General features: G+C 35.1%; 1 protein-coding gene and 1 long non-coding RNA gene across 4 annotated transcripts; both read left to right on the top strand.

Annotated features, from left to right (window-relative positions):
• Positions 1–1,723: 1,723 nt before the first annotated feature.
• LOC110930958 lies at positions 1,724–4,359 on the top strand. 3 transcript variants are annotated; one of them, XR_004888968.1, is made up of 4 exons: positions 1,724–2,041; positions 2,122–2,363; positions 2,445–3,459; positions 4,169–4,359. It is a non-coding gene; the product is annotated as an uncharacterized LOC110930958 (long non-coding RNA). The 3 variants fall into 3 exon arrangements; XR_002588130.2 differs by having other exon boundaries at positions 2,445–2,558; positions 4,169–4,358; XR_002588131.2 differs by lacking the exon at positions 2,445–3,459 and having other exon boundaries at positions 4,169–4,357.
• A 3,232-nt stretch (positions 4,360–7,591) lies between these two features.
• Positions 7,592–11,854, top strand: LOC110930956 (ethylene receptor 2). The gene is made up of 3 exons (XM_022174344.2): positions 7,592–7,949; positions 8,291–10,062; positions 11,154–11,854. Exons 2-3 carry the CDS (start codon positions 8,311–8,313, stop codon positions 11,697–11,699), a joined length of 2,298 nt encoding a protein of 765 aa, XP_022030036.1. The 5' UTR covers positions 7,592–7,949; positions 8,291–8,310; the 3' UTR covers positions 11,700–11,854.
• Positions 11,855–12,214: the final 360 nt, after the last annotated feature.

Below are 12,214 nucleotides of genomic sequence, written 5' to 3'. Positions count from 1 at the left end.
GCTATATTTTAATTTAAAATATAAATTGAATATATGTAAAAAAAATATTTAAACAAATTATTTAAATATTACAACGGTTATATTATAATTTAAAATATTAAATGAAAATATATTAAAGGTATTTAAAAAATTATTTGAATAATACATCAGTTATATTCCAACGGCTATATTTTAATTTAAAATATAAATTGAAATTTAAAATATTAAATGAAATTAAAGGTATTTAAAAAATTATTTGAATATTACATAAGTTATATTCCAACGGCTATATTTTAATTTAAAACATATAATGAAAATATACAGAAACATTTAAATATTATAACATTTATACAATGGCTATATTCCAACGACCATATTCTACTGTCTATAAATGAACTTCTTCTTCTACCCTAGAGTTGCACATCTTCTTCTACCCCATAGCTACGGAAATTATACCTGAGAGCTACAATTTTCAAAGATACGGGTGGCGGTAATGAATTTCTGATCGAAGCAGTAGGAACATCAAACCTTATATCATCATATGTCATCGGTTAAACCCTCTACTCACAAACCCTCGATGTGAAAACCCTCCACATGCAATGTGACTTCCGGCAACTATCCGTATATGTAACCCTATCCATTTTCGTAGTCGATGTTATTCAATCTATTATCCATGCAATAAAACATTGGAATTATATGTCATTTTATTAATTTTATTTTATTATGACACACACCATTATACATGCGAAATCAAAGTCTTATACATGCTATACACGAGTCTCTACACTTGAAACATTCGTTAATTTGGTTAAATATTACATTTTTGGTGGTTAAACAAAGTACCGGGACTAAACATGCCATATAAACAAACCTGCTGGATTTTCCGCTCACCCACTCCACGCGGGGGAACCCACTCAACCCCGCATGACACGCTCGGAGAACACTTTTGACCCGATCTTCTTTGGCCATGATGTGCGAAAGTGTGTATACGAAAATATGGTTATTTTTATTCGTTTTATGTACTAATTCGAGTTTAATATTTATAAAAGTGAAGATCGATAAAGCAAATATCAATACCAGGGGTGTGGTTTGGCTAGAAAGTCCAAATTTCCTAAAAAGTGTAAAAAGTCATAAAAACACATTTAAAACCCACAAATAACAGAGTGAAGACTACTAAAACATCATATTCAAACCGTACTAGTCCATAAAAAATTCAAAAACACAATCGTAGAACTATGAATATAAAACACAACATGTTAATCAACATAAAACACATTAATGTTTGTCATTCAATAATTAGAGGCTTATGATCCAAAACACAAAAACGCAACCAACATATATGATGTTTTAGTAATCTTTATTTTGTTATTTGTGGGTCTTAGGTGTGTTTTATGGTTGACATTTTGGCTTTTTATTATTTTTTTACACTTTTTAGGAAATTTGGACTTTGTAGCCAACTCTTACCATTTCTGTTGATATCACTTAAAAAACCACTAAAAGTAAAAAATAAAAAAAAATAAAAAACACTAAAAGTAAAAAAAAAAAAAAACATTTAAGACAAAAAGATCAAAAAACAAACAAACCCACTATTAATAACACCTTTCATGAAATTTTTATATATATCTATATAACTATATAATACATCTCCTTAGGACTAAGATGTAATTTTACCCCCTAATTTTAAGATGGCATGTGAAAAGTCAGTTAAAATCGCTATTTTTTCCCCCATTTTCTTCCATTATTGCCCCCCTTCCCCTAGAAACCAGCCTCCAACTCATTGTCTTTCTTGAGTATACCATGGTTAAGGAAATCAACCAGCCGAACAGGGGAGAAGCAAACGTCAGTTCAATTACTAATACAGTCAACTTTGAAATCAATTCTTCCCCATGAAACTGAAATCAATTACTGATATCATCATTAAGGTTTGATCGATGAAACTGATATCACACCAAAAGCCACCAAAACCCTACGATTTCAATCCCATAAATCCGATCAATTCTCCTTCTCCAGCACTTGGACCAGCCGATATGCCTTTTTGTTTGTTTCATACGACGGTGTTAAGGTAATGCGATTTTGTATATTAGATACGCAATCATTATTGTTTGTTATGGGCTCAATTTTTCCTTTGTGTTTCTGATTTAGGGTTTCTAAATATGGTTTAGGATGATTCGCTGAGTTTGAAGTTTCCTTTGCGTCTCAGCAGGCGAGACGAATTTCTAGGTTATTCCCAGGCTTTATTTTTACCTAATTTGTTGTCGTTTTTGTTCTAATTTCAGGGTGAAATCTTAAGGTTCGTATGTTTACACATCTGTTGGGTATTTCGATCGCTAAGGAAGGATGTTTGATAGGGAAGAAAGAAAGGATGTGGATATATCATTTACCAGGTGATGGGTTTGATATATATATATATATATATGTATATATATATTTTACAGTTTTGATATTTTTGTAGTGTATGATGTTAGGGTTATGTTTTTTTGGCTAAGATCAAGTGTGATTATTAATGATTAAATCCACGCGACTACTCGAGCTTGCTTTTCCGGCGACTGTACAACAATAAAAGAACGGCAACTGTGTCGGTATTGGACATTTTCATATATTTACTCTTAATGTTGTTGATCATAGTATGCTCAATCTCCATCTTTGTTCTCGCATTCGAATTATGCGTCGCTTTAGGTTAGCTTTGTTTGTTGAACTCCAATTTATGTTGTAGGGTTGGAAGTTTGGAACTTAGTTAGGAGTTGTAGTTAAAAATTAAGAGCTCTTAACTGGAGATGAAAGTTGTAGTTAAAAATTAAGAGCTCTTAACTGGTTCAATAGTTCTGGATTCCAATTTAGAAATAGTATTTGTCATATGTTTGCTGTTCTTTTTGTGATGTCTGGATCATAAGGTATGTTATTTCTATTGGTAATTAGATTTTGTATGTGGCATTAGTTTTATAAATGTTGGGTCTGTTCTCAATTTTCTTGCAAATCCACTAATATTTATTGTGCAAATATACTAATGGTGACCATGTTAGGGATGGGAAATAAACATGATTAATGGAAAGAAAAGTGCAAAGAAAACTCATTCCTAACAATAGGCCTGAAGAAACCCATACTTCATAGGTTTTTTTTTTTTTTTTACCACAAAGCCGGTTTAGGTGGTTCTTAGCTATGAACAAGATAGAAAACCCAGAACTAAAAACGTATGTCTCAGTAGTAAAAAAATGGATTGCATGTACGTATGGACCACAGCCTACACATTTGGAATATAAGATTAAACTTTCGGGAAATAGTCCAGTTGGAAATGCGTGTTATGATGTGTTGGTGGATGTCCCATTTCCAGTTACAAAGGGAACTAAATGCTTTACTAGCTGCTACTGAGAAAGGTAAAGAGATTGAAGCTTGTGATGAAGCAATATGTACTTCAATTAGGAAGATTAATGAACATCGTAAAAGGCGAGTTTTTTTCCTTGGGTAGCAGTAAGGCCAAACGAGGTTGGTAAGAAGAAACAATTGTTTTTAGTTTAGTTTTTTTTTTTTTTTTTTTGGATTTGCTTAACATCGTTTTGTTTTGTAATGGGGCGATCCTATATAATTTTAAAATTTCGTACGAAAAATCGGAAATTTTACACTTCTAACCGAAACATTGGGGGGCGGATGCACCCCTCGGTTCCCACTAAGCTTCGCCCCTGAATGTAAGGTAAAATGTAATTTCTTTTTTCTTTCTGTATTTTTAGGTTTAGTATATCCAAATACTTATGTGTCTACTGAGGCGATAATATATGCAGATCTTTTGATGATAATGCCATGGCACCATCTCATAACTGGGAGTGAATAAAAGTTTGAGTTATTTATAGTAATATAAGTGGAAAAAGAACAAGATTTGAATTTTGATTTCACCTGGCCTTGAAACTATTTGTGTGAGAATCATAGCTTACTTTTAAACCTAACATTTCCATTATGCAACTTGTGTCAATGATGACATGGTTATGGTTAAGGTCAGTTCTCTTAAAGCATGGATTAGCACTACTGTTATCTTTCAGTCTTGAAACTAGAGACGGCAAAACGGACCTGTTAGGTGGGTTGGATAACAATTCAAAATGGGTAGATTTTTGAGCAGGTTGATTTGGGTTGACCCGCTAACGTTTATATATAAATGTACTGTTTTTATTAATCTAGATTATTAATGGTTTCTTTTCTTCAGTTAAATGCAGACGTGGATCGGAAATGATTGGTCGTGGCTTGTTCATGAAGAAGGCTCAGTGAAGGGACGAACAAATTTGTCGAGCTGGTTTTTTTGTATATATAAATTTACTACAAGAGTTGCAAATAAATAGTGTAATTGATACATTCTGTAGTTCGCTTTATATCGTCTTGATGTCTGTCGTTAGTGACAATCAAAAACCTAATTAAACTACGTAGATAGCGTAAGTAGGGTATCGTATCCACGGGGAATTTGTGGTTAGTGTTTAACTAGAGAATTATTATATATTAAATGAAAGCAACTCCCACCTAGAATCCCAATTGCAAGTTTAACACAAAAACCCGTTTACAGATTCATAACACCACATAGACATGGCCTTGGAATTAATGAATTTGATTAATTATTAGGGATAGTTTTTAAGATTCACCATACAACCTAATAACCCATTTATTTATACCAACTACCCACCAATTTACCAACCCGCTAACGATGCAAGTATATCGCCAATACGCTTGATAAACGACAAATAATTCAAATATAAAAAAATGTTTACCAAGAATTCAACACAAGTGGTCAAGCTTTACCAGTTAAAAAGAATCCGCAAACAAAGTTTAATGAAAAACAAAGTAATCGTTCATCCGGGCAGACGCCACAAGCAAAAAGATAAAGGTAACGCCTCCAAGTTTCAGATTCTAGGTTCACACCAAACTCAATTTAATCATTAATTGGACACCACATAGACATGGTGCTGAAAAGTCGGTTAATTTAAGTGGTAATCAAAAATAGGTCTTTGTCATCAGATCTTTTACAGTTCAATTACCCTATTTACTAGTGTGAGTCAACCTACTCTATGTCACCCAACGAGCTACAAAGTTTTGTCAACAACCGAGCAAGTTGTAAAGTAAGAACTCAAAACACATAAAAATAGTTCAAAGAAACCAACACATCAAATTGTTTAACAACGTTGTCAATGTCAAAAACAAGTCCAATCATGAATAAAATTAAGAAAAGTATCAAACCCTATGAACCGTACGCTTGAAGAAAGTCACCTAAACATTCATGCCTTAAACCGTGCACAACCGCCCGAAGGCGGCTGCCTTCTCCGTGCGTCACTCCTGTCTTGCGTCCTCAGCCGTATGCCAAAAGATCCCCCCACAAAAGTTGCGTCTGATGTTCTTTTATATTCCCTCAAATGCGCCGACTTCCGTTGTTTCTTTTCCTGTATACTTCTCTTGTGGGCCAGGGAATGCAATTAGTGATACAATTTGATTTTCAACATGCCAACAACCAAACACAAGCCCAATTTAGATATAAACTTCAGCCCATCAATAATGCTAATTATCTAATTAATGATGATTCTCGATGCACCTGTAAGTGGCAAAACAAACACTTTAGTTTTCCTTTAATTCTATGTGTTTAACCAACATTTAACTCATTTTGATGAATTGCCACATATCATAACAAACATATATTTCTTGAAGTAACGTTACATAGCTTTCATTAACATTCTAAGTTGCGTTTATTTTTATTGTTTTAACACGTTTTTATCTTAACTCGCTTGATAATAAAAATCCATTAAAATAGCGTATTTCATATTCTTATCGATGCATTTTTATTATAGTCAATATAAAATAGAGTGTACGTAAAACGCACCGATCACGTCTTCAAATGATTGGTCGTGGCTTGTTCATGAAGAAGGCTCAGCGAAGGGACAAACAAATTTGTCGAGCTGGTTTTTTTTTTTGTATAGATAAATTTACTACAAGAGTTGCAAATAAATAGGGTAATGGATACATTCTGTAGTTCGCTTTATATCTATTTCAAATGATTGGTGGTGGCTTGTTCAGGAAACCTATCGCGTAACTTGTTATTTGGATCTCATGTGTTTCGCTTGGATCTCAATAAAAGGGTATACTGCACACCTTGTTTTTATTTCACTTCCAACACCATATCAAGCCCTCATGACCAATGAAGAATCAAGTAATTTTTATTTCTATGTGATGTGAATTGAAATTGGGAATTGCCGCATTGGACCAAAATGTACTGAATTTGATGCTCATTGCAACTATGTTTCGTGATTTTAATAATTCAAAATCAAAACAGTTTAATATATAGTTACTTGTTTTGTTAATAATAATAATAATAATTATAGTTTTGTTTTCTTTTTCTACATATGGTCGTATGGGTGAAAGTTATGGTCATATGGGCCGTATGATGGGCAAAAAGTGGTCACACAGGTCGTCGGATGAAAATGAGTCACAGGTATGGATTGTGTGACAGGCGAAAAATGTCATACGGATTGTGTAACTTCAACATTTGTAATGGACATCATAATTGAATCTTATATCAGTTAGGACACCCGCCGCAACACGCGGGCATTCCCACTAGTAAATAGATAGGGGATCTTGTACATTAATCCAGAAGTGTATTATAACACTATATATAACACTATATAACACCTTATAAACACCGTATAACACTATATAACACTGTATAACACCATATAACACTATGTAACACTATATAACAAATATAACACTATATTTTGTCTGATAGTATGTCTATCATAGATGTATAGTGATATATTTGTTATATAGTGCTACATAGTGTTATATGGTGTTACACAGTGTTATACGGTGTTTATATGGTGTTATATAGTGTTATAATACACTTCTCACACTTCTGGATTAATGTACAGGATCCCTACCCTAAATAGATATAAATATAAATATAAATATAAATATAAATATAATAATAAATAATAAATCTAATTTATGAGATATCAATCAGATTATTTTCATTTACTTTAAAAAGTCTTATTTAAAAGATGCAAAATAATAAAAAATAATACTATTAATATGCATTATTATATGTAAGGTAATACGTTACACACACATATATAAAACATATTTTTCAGTATTCAATCGTTTTTTATATATTTAAGTTAGTTGTATGAGTTATATGATGTTTAATATAGATACATATAATTATATTGTTTATGTTACACAATCACATCTAATACACGAGTCTATCGTTTATGTTATACAATTCTATTTAATACACGAAAATTATTGATTTACACGCATTAGATTTTGAATAATTATCTTATCCCAAATCTCTTTTACCATACAAGAGAGCTTCTGCCCATGACATTATATCCTAGTAGTGATATTTTGTAGATCAGATAAGATTTAGGGATTATTAAGTTCTGTGTTCAATTCTTACAAGGTATTTTTTCGGATTTCCTGGGTTTTTAAATTAGCGTATGGCTATTACTGCTTAGTAAAGATGGATATGATCAAATGATTTCACAGATAGTAATCCGTCGGTTATTTAAACTTGATATTAAATTATTTATTTATTTTGTTGATTTCTTTTCTTTGGTATACCGTTTTTCCTTTCCACCTTAACCAAAACAACGGCGCGGACAAATCTCTCTCTCTCTCTCCCCCCCCCCCCCCCCTCTCTCTCTCTCTCTAGAAATCTAGTTTTGAAAGTGCAGGTACTGAGGTTGGTGCATGCATCTCTACATTCAATAGTTTTTCCGCATCCTTCAACCCCATAAAAGACTCATAATTTCTCTCTCGGTTTCCACCATCTGGATCATGCAAACACTCTTTCCATTTTGGGTTTTCCTGTAAATTATTCAAACCTATATGAAATTGATTCACAACTGAGAGAATTAACCAGATGCCGCGTTTGTAAAGTCTGTAAATTTTGAGACTTTTTATTGTTGCGATCTGAAAAAAGCCGCTCAGGGTGTGTAATGTGTTCTTGTAAGGTACGGCTCACTTTTTACCTACATTATTCATTTTTTGTTTCACTTTTGATCCATTTTTTGTGGGTTTTTTAGATTAATAATCATTTGTTGGCAATCTTGGTTTTGTTAAATTGGATTTTGTGTAGAATTTTGGGTGAGAATCAATGAATTAAACAATTTAGAACTGTTTTATATGCTGGAATCTGGAATTACCACTTGAGGTGAAATTTAGCACACCAACTGTTTGATTAAATGTCTAAAAGAGTTTCTTGATTTGTAGAATTAGTCAATTACTTTGTTAATTTCGATTTCTGGTTAATTAATCTTTTTCATTTTTTTCTCTGTTCATATGTGGATTCAAGACTCAATTTCGATAACCCGAATGTCGAAAACATCACCGTCTTTGTGGATGATTTTCTTGTTATTAGTCTGTGTTTCGGCATCTGATAACGGGTTCTCAGGGTGTAACTGTGAGCTCGAAGGGTTCTTCGGGTACAGAAACATAATGGAGACACAAAGAGTTAGTGATTTCTTAATAGCAGTTGCTTATTTTTCGATCCCCGTTGAACTTCTATACTTTGTTAGCTGCTCAAATGTGCCTTTCAAATGGGTACTTGTTCAATTCATTCTTTTCATTGTTCTATGTGGAATGACGCATTTACTCAACGGTTGGACGTACGATGCCCACCCGTTTCAACTAATGCTCGCACTCACCGTTTTCAAGTTCCTTACAGCGTTAGTGTCGTTTGCGACCGCTATTACTCTATTCACTCTCATTCCGTTGCTTTTAAAGGTTAAAGTTAGAGAACTTATGTTGAGAAAGAAGTTTTGGGATCTCGGTAGAGAAATGGGAATGATCAAGAAACAAAAGGAAGCCGGATGGCACGTTCGTATGCTCACGCAAGAGATACGAAAGTCTCTCGATCGCCACACGATTCTTTACACGACTCTTGATAAGTTATCGGAGACTTTAGATTTGCAAAATTGCGCGATTTGGATGCCGGACGAGGATAAAAACGTAATGAATCTCACCCATCAGTTAAAAGGCGGAGAATTGTCGACCGCTGATCAGTTTTATATCCCGATCGACGACTCCGATGTTCAAGAAATCAAAACAAGTGAAGATGTGAAGTTATTAGAACCTGAGTCAAGATTAGCTGAGTTAAGCAGTGGTGGATCGAGTGGATTGAGTCAACCAGGAGCTGTGGCCGCTATCCGTATGCCAATGCTTCGAGTTGCCGACTTTAAAGGTGGGACCCCCGAGATGATTCAAACGTGTTACGCGATTTTAGTTTTGGTTCTTCCCAACGGAAATGTTCGATCTTGGACGAATTCCGAGCTTGAAATAGTCAAAGTAGTTGCTGACCAGGTAGCCGTTGCTCTATCACACGCTGCGGTTTTAGAAGAATCACGACTCATGAGAGACAAATTAGTGGCTCAAAACCGAGCATTACAACAAGCTAAACAAGATGCGTTGAGGGCAAGCCAAGCTAGAAGCGCGTTTCAAACGGTTATGAGCAAAGGTTTAAGAAAACCGATGCATTCCATCATGGGCTTGCTTTCGGTTCTACAAGATGAGAATTTTAACGATTCAAACGGTCAACAACGTGGGCTAGTTAACACAATGGTCAAAACAAGCAATGTTCTTTCCATGCTAATAAACGACGTAATGGACGATTATCCTAAAGACAACGGCAAGTTTCCGCTAGAAATGAGATCTTTTCGGCTGCATAACATGATCCGAGAAGTTGCGTATCTTGCAAAGTGTCTATGTGTTTATAAAGGTTATGACTTTGACATCAAAGCCGATAAGTATTTACCTGATAATGTAATGGGAAATGAACGAAGGGTTTTACAAGTGATCTTGCATATGGTCGGGAATCTTTTGAGTCGGGGTAATGGCGGTGGATGCGTAACATTAAGGATTTTTAAGGAGAGCGGAAGCCATGGGAGAAACGATCAACAATGGCGTTCCTGGAGATCGAATTCAAACGATGGATATGTTATCGTTAAATTTGAAATTGGGTTGAATGGTGATTTTTCTACGTTGGAACGGTCTTCGAGTGATCGGAGAAACCCAAGAGTTGTGGCGGAGGAAAGCTTGAGCTTCAGTATGTGCAAAAAGTTGGTTCAGGTTAGTATTCAAACCTTTTTTTCTAAATCTTTATCAAGAAAATTGTTGCATGATCTTTGTAGTTTCGTTATATATATATGATGGGTCAAACGGGTTAAAATTAATAGCCAAAAAGGAAGCGTGTCTAGGGGTGCAAGCGAGCCAAGCAGCTAGAAAAAAAACTTGAAACGAGCCGAGCCTTATCGAGCCCGAGCCGGGCTTGAGCCTAAAATTAAGCTCGTTTATTTATCGAGCTCGAGCCTGACATGTGAAGCTCGCCAGGCTTGTCAAGCCTTAGTGTAATTTAGTTTTTATTAAGAGTAAATTACGTTTTTGGCCCCTGTGGTTATATCACTTTTACCATATTAGCCTAAAATAAGAATTTTTAACGTATCTGCCCCTATGGTTTCTATAACTAACCATTTTGGCCCCCAAGTCTAGAGATCAGGGGGGCCAAAATGGTTAGTTATAGAGACCATGGGGGCTAAAATGGTTAGACTGGGGCCAAAATGGTTAGTTATAGAGACCATGGGGGCAGATATGTTAAAAATTCTTATTTTGGGCTAATATAGTAAAAGTGATATAACCACAGAGGCCAAAAACGTAATTTACTCTTTTATTAATATTTTATAACATTTACCTCTTATTTAAAGTTGTATAGTAAACGACCTGAGCCGAGCTTATTTAATTTGTTTGCAAGCCGAGCCCGAGCTTTACTTATCGAGCTTGCGAGCCTAAATAAATCTTTTATTTTTATTATTTTTATTTAATATATTAATTAACAGATAATAAACGAGCCGAGCTCGAGCTTGAGAAACTACCAACGAGCCAAGTTTGAGCTTTGAAAATAAAGCTCGAACTGAGCCGAGCTCGAGCTCAAGCTCTCATAAGTTAATCGAGCTCGATTGCACCCTTAAGTGGGTCATATGCTTCATATGTTGCCCAAAGTGCATTTCTAATGCATAAATAAATAAATAAATAATCTTGGTCAAAAAGTGTTTTTGGTCAACCCAACCCGTTTCGACTTGTGTCGAGCCATTAATTTAGCCACCTCTAGTGACTATATTCGACACTCAACCAATAGTTTAAGATAAATATTGTTTTTTTGGCAGATGATGCAAGGGAGCATTAGGGTAGTCCCGAATCCATTAGGGTTTGACCAAAGCATGTCACTTGTTCTTCGGTTCCAGCTTCGGCCTTCAATCATGACCGCGCTATCCGAAACAGGCGAATCATCAGATCACGACCCGCAATCAAACTCAATCTTTACGGGCCTTCAAGTTCTTTTCGCTGACGAAGACAATTTAAATCGAGTCGTAACCCGTAAGCTACTTGAAAAGCTCGGCTGTGTGGTCACGACCGTGACGTCGGGTTCCGACTGTCTCGCAGCTCTCACGCAGCCTGTATCCGCGTACCAAGTCTTGATTCTGGATTTACATATGCCCGATCTAGACGGGTTTGAAGTTGCATCGCGTATACGCAAGTTTAGAAGCCGAAACTGGCCGTTGATCATCGGTTTAACGTCTAGCGCTGATGAAGATTTGTGGGAAAGATGCATACAAATTGGGATGAATGGAATTATTCAAAAACCTGTTCTTTTAAAGGGTATAGCTGATGAACTAAGGAGAGTATTGAGTCATTCACAAAAGGTCTCATGAAGTCAAAGTCAAAGTAAAAGTCAACGTTGAAGGTTGATTAATAAACTAACATGTCTAACTGCAATATATGAATATATGTATAGTGTAAAGATGGATTTGTAAATGAAGATTTTGATCTTCTGCATGATTTTGTTGAATAAATGATTACTAGATGAGGATGAAGAACAAAATCCATTATTCAATATTGGAAAATGACACGTGACATGCACATGGTGTCATATAACTTGAGGAGCCCAATATCAACATGATATTATATTCAGGGATGGCAATGAGTCGGGTTTGGGACAGGTTTAGGTAATCCTAAACCCAAACCCGGTTAGATAAGCTTGTCTCAAATCCCTCCCAAAACCCGTTGGGTTTCTAGCGGGTAAATACCCATCGGGTATCGGGTATACCGCGGGTTTCGGGTAAACCCGCTAATTTAAAAAGATTACTCGTTGGGTATACTCATCTCAAAACTCATTGGGTATCTATCGGGTAACTACTAACCGGTTACATTTTGTATTGTCATTATA

The sequence above is a fragment of the Helianthus annuus genome, chromosome 3 (genome assembly GCF_002127325.2).
Source record: "Helianthus annuus cultivar XRQ/B chromosome 3, HanXRQr2.0-SUNRISE, whole genome shotgun sequence".
NCBI classification, from domain to species: domain Eukaryota; kingdom Viridiplantae; phylum Streptophyta; class Magnoliopsida; order Asterales; family Asteraceae; genus Helianthus; species Helianthus annuus.
Note: the sequence above shows the minus strand (reverse complement) of the source record. Positions and strands in the feature narration are given on the sequence as shown.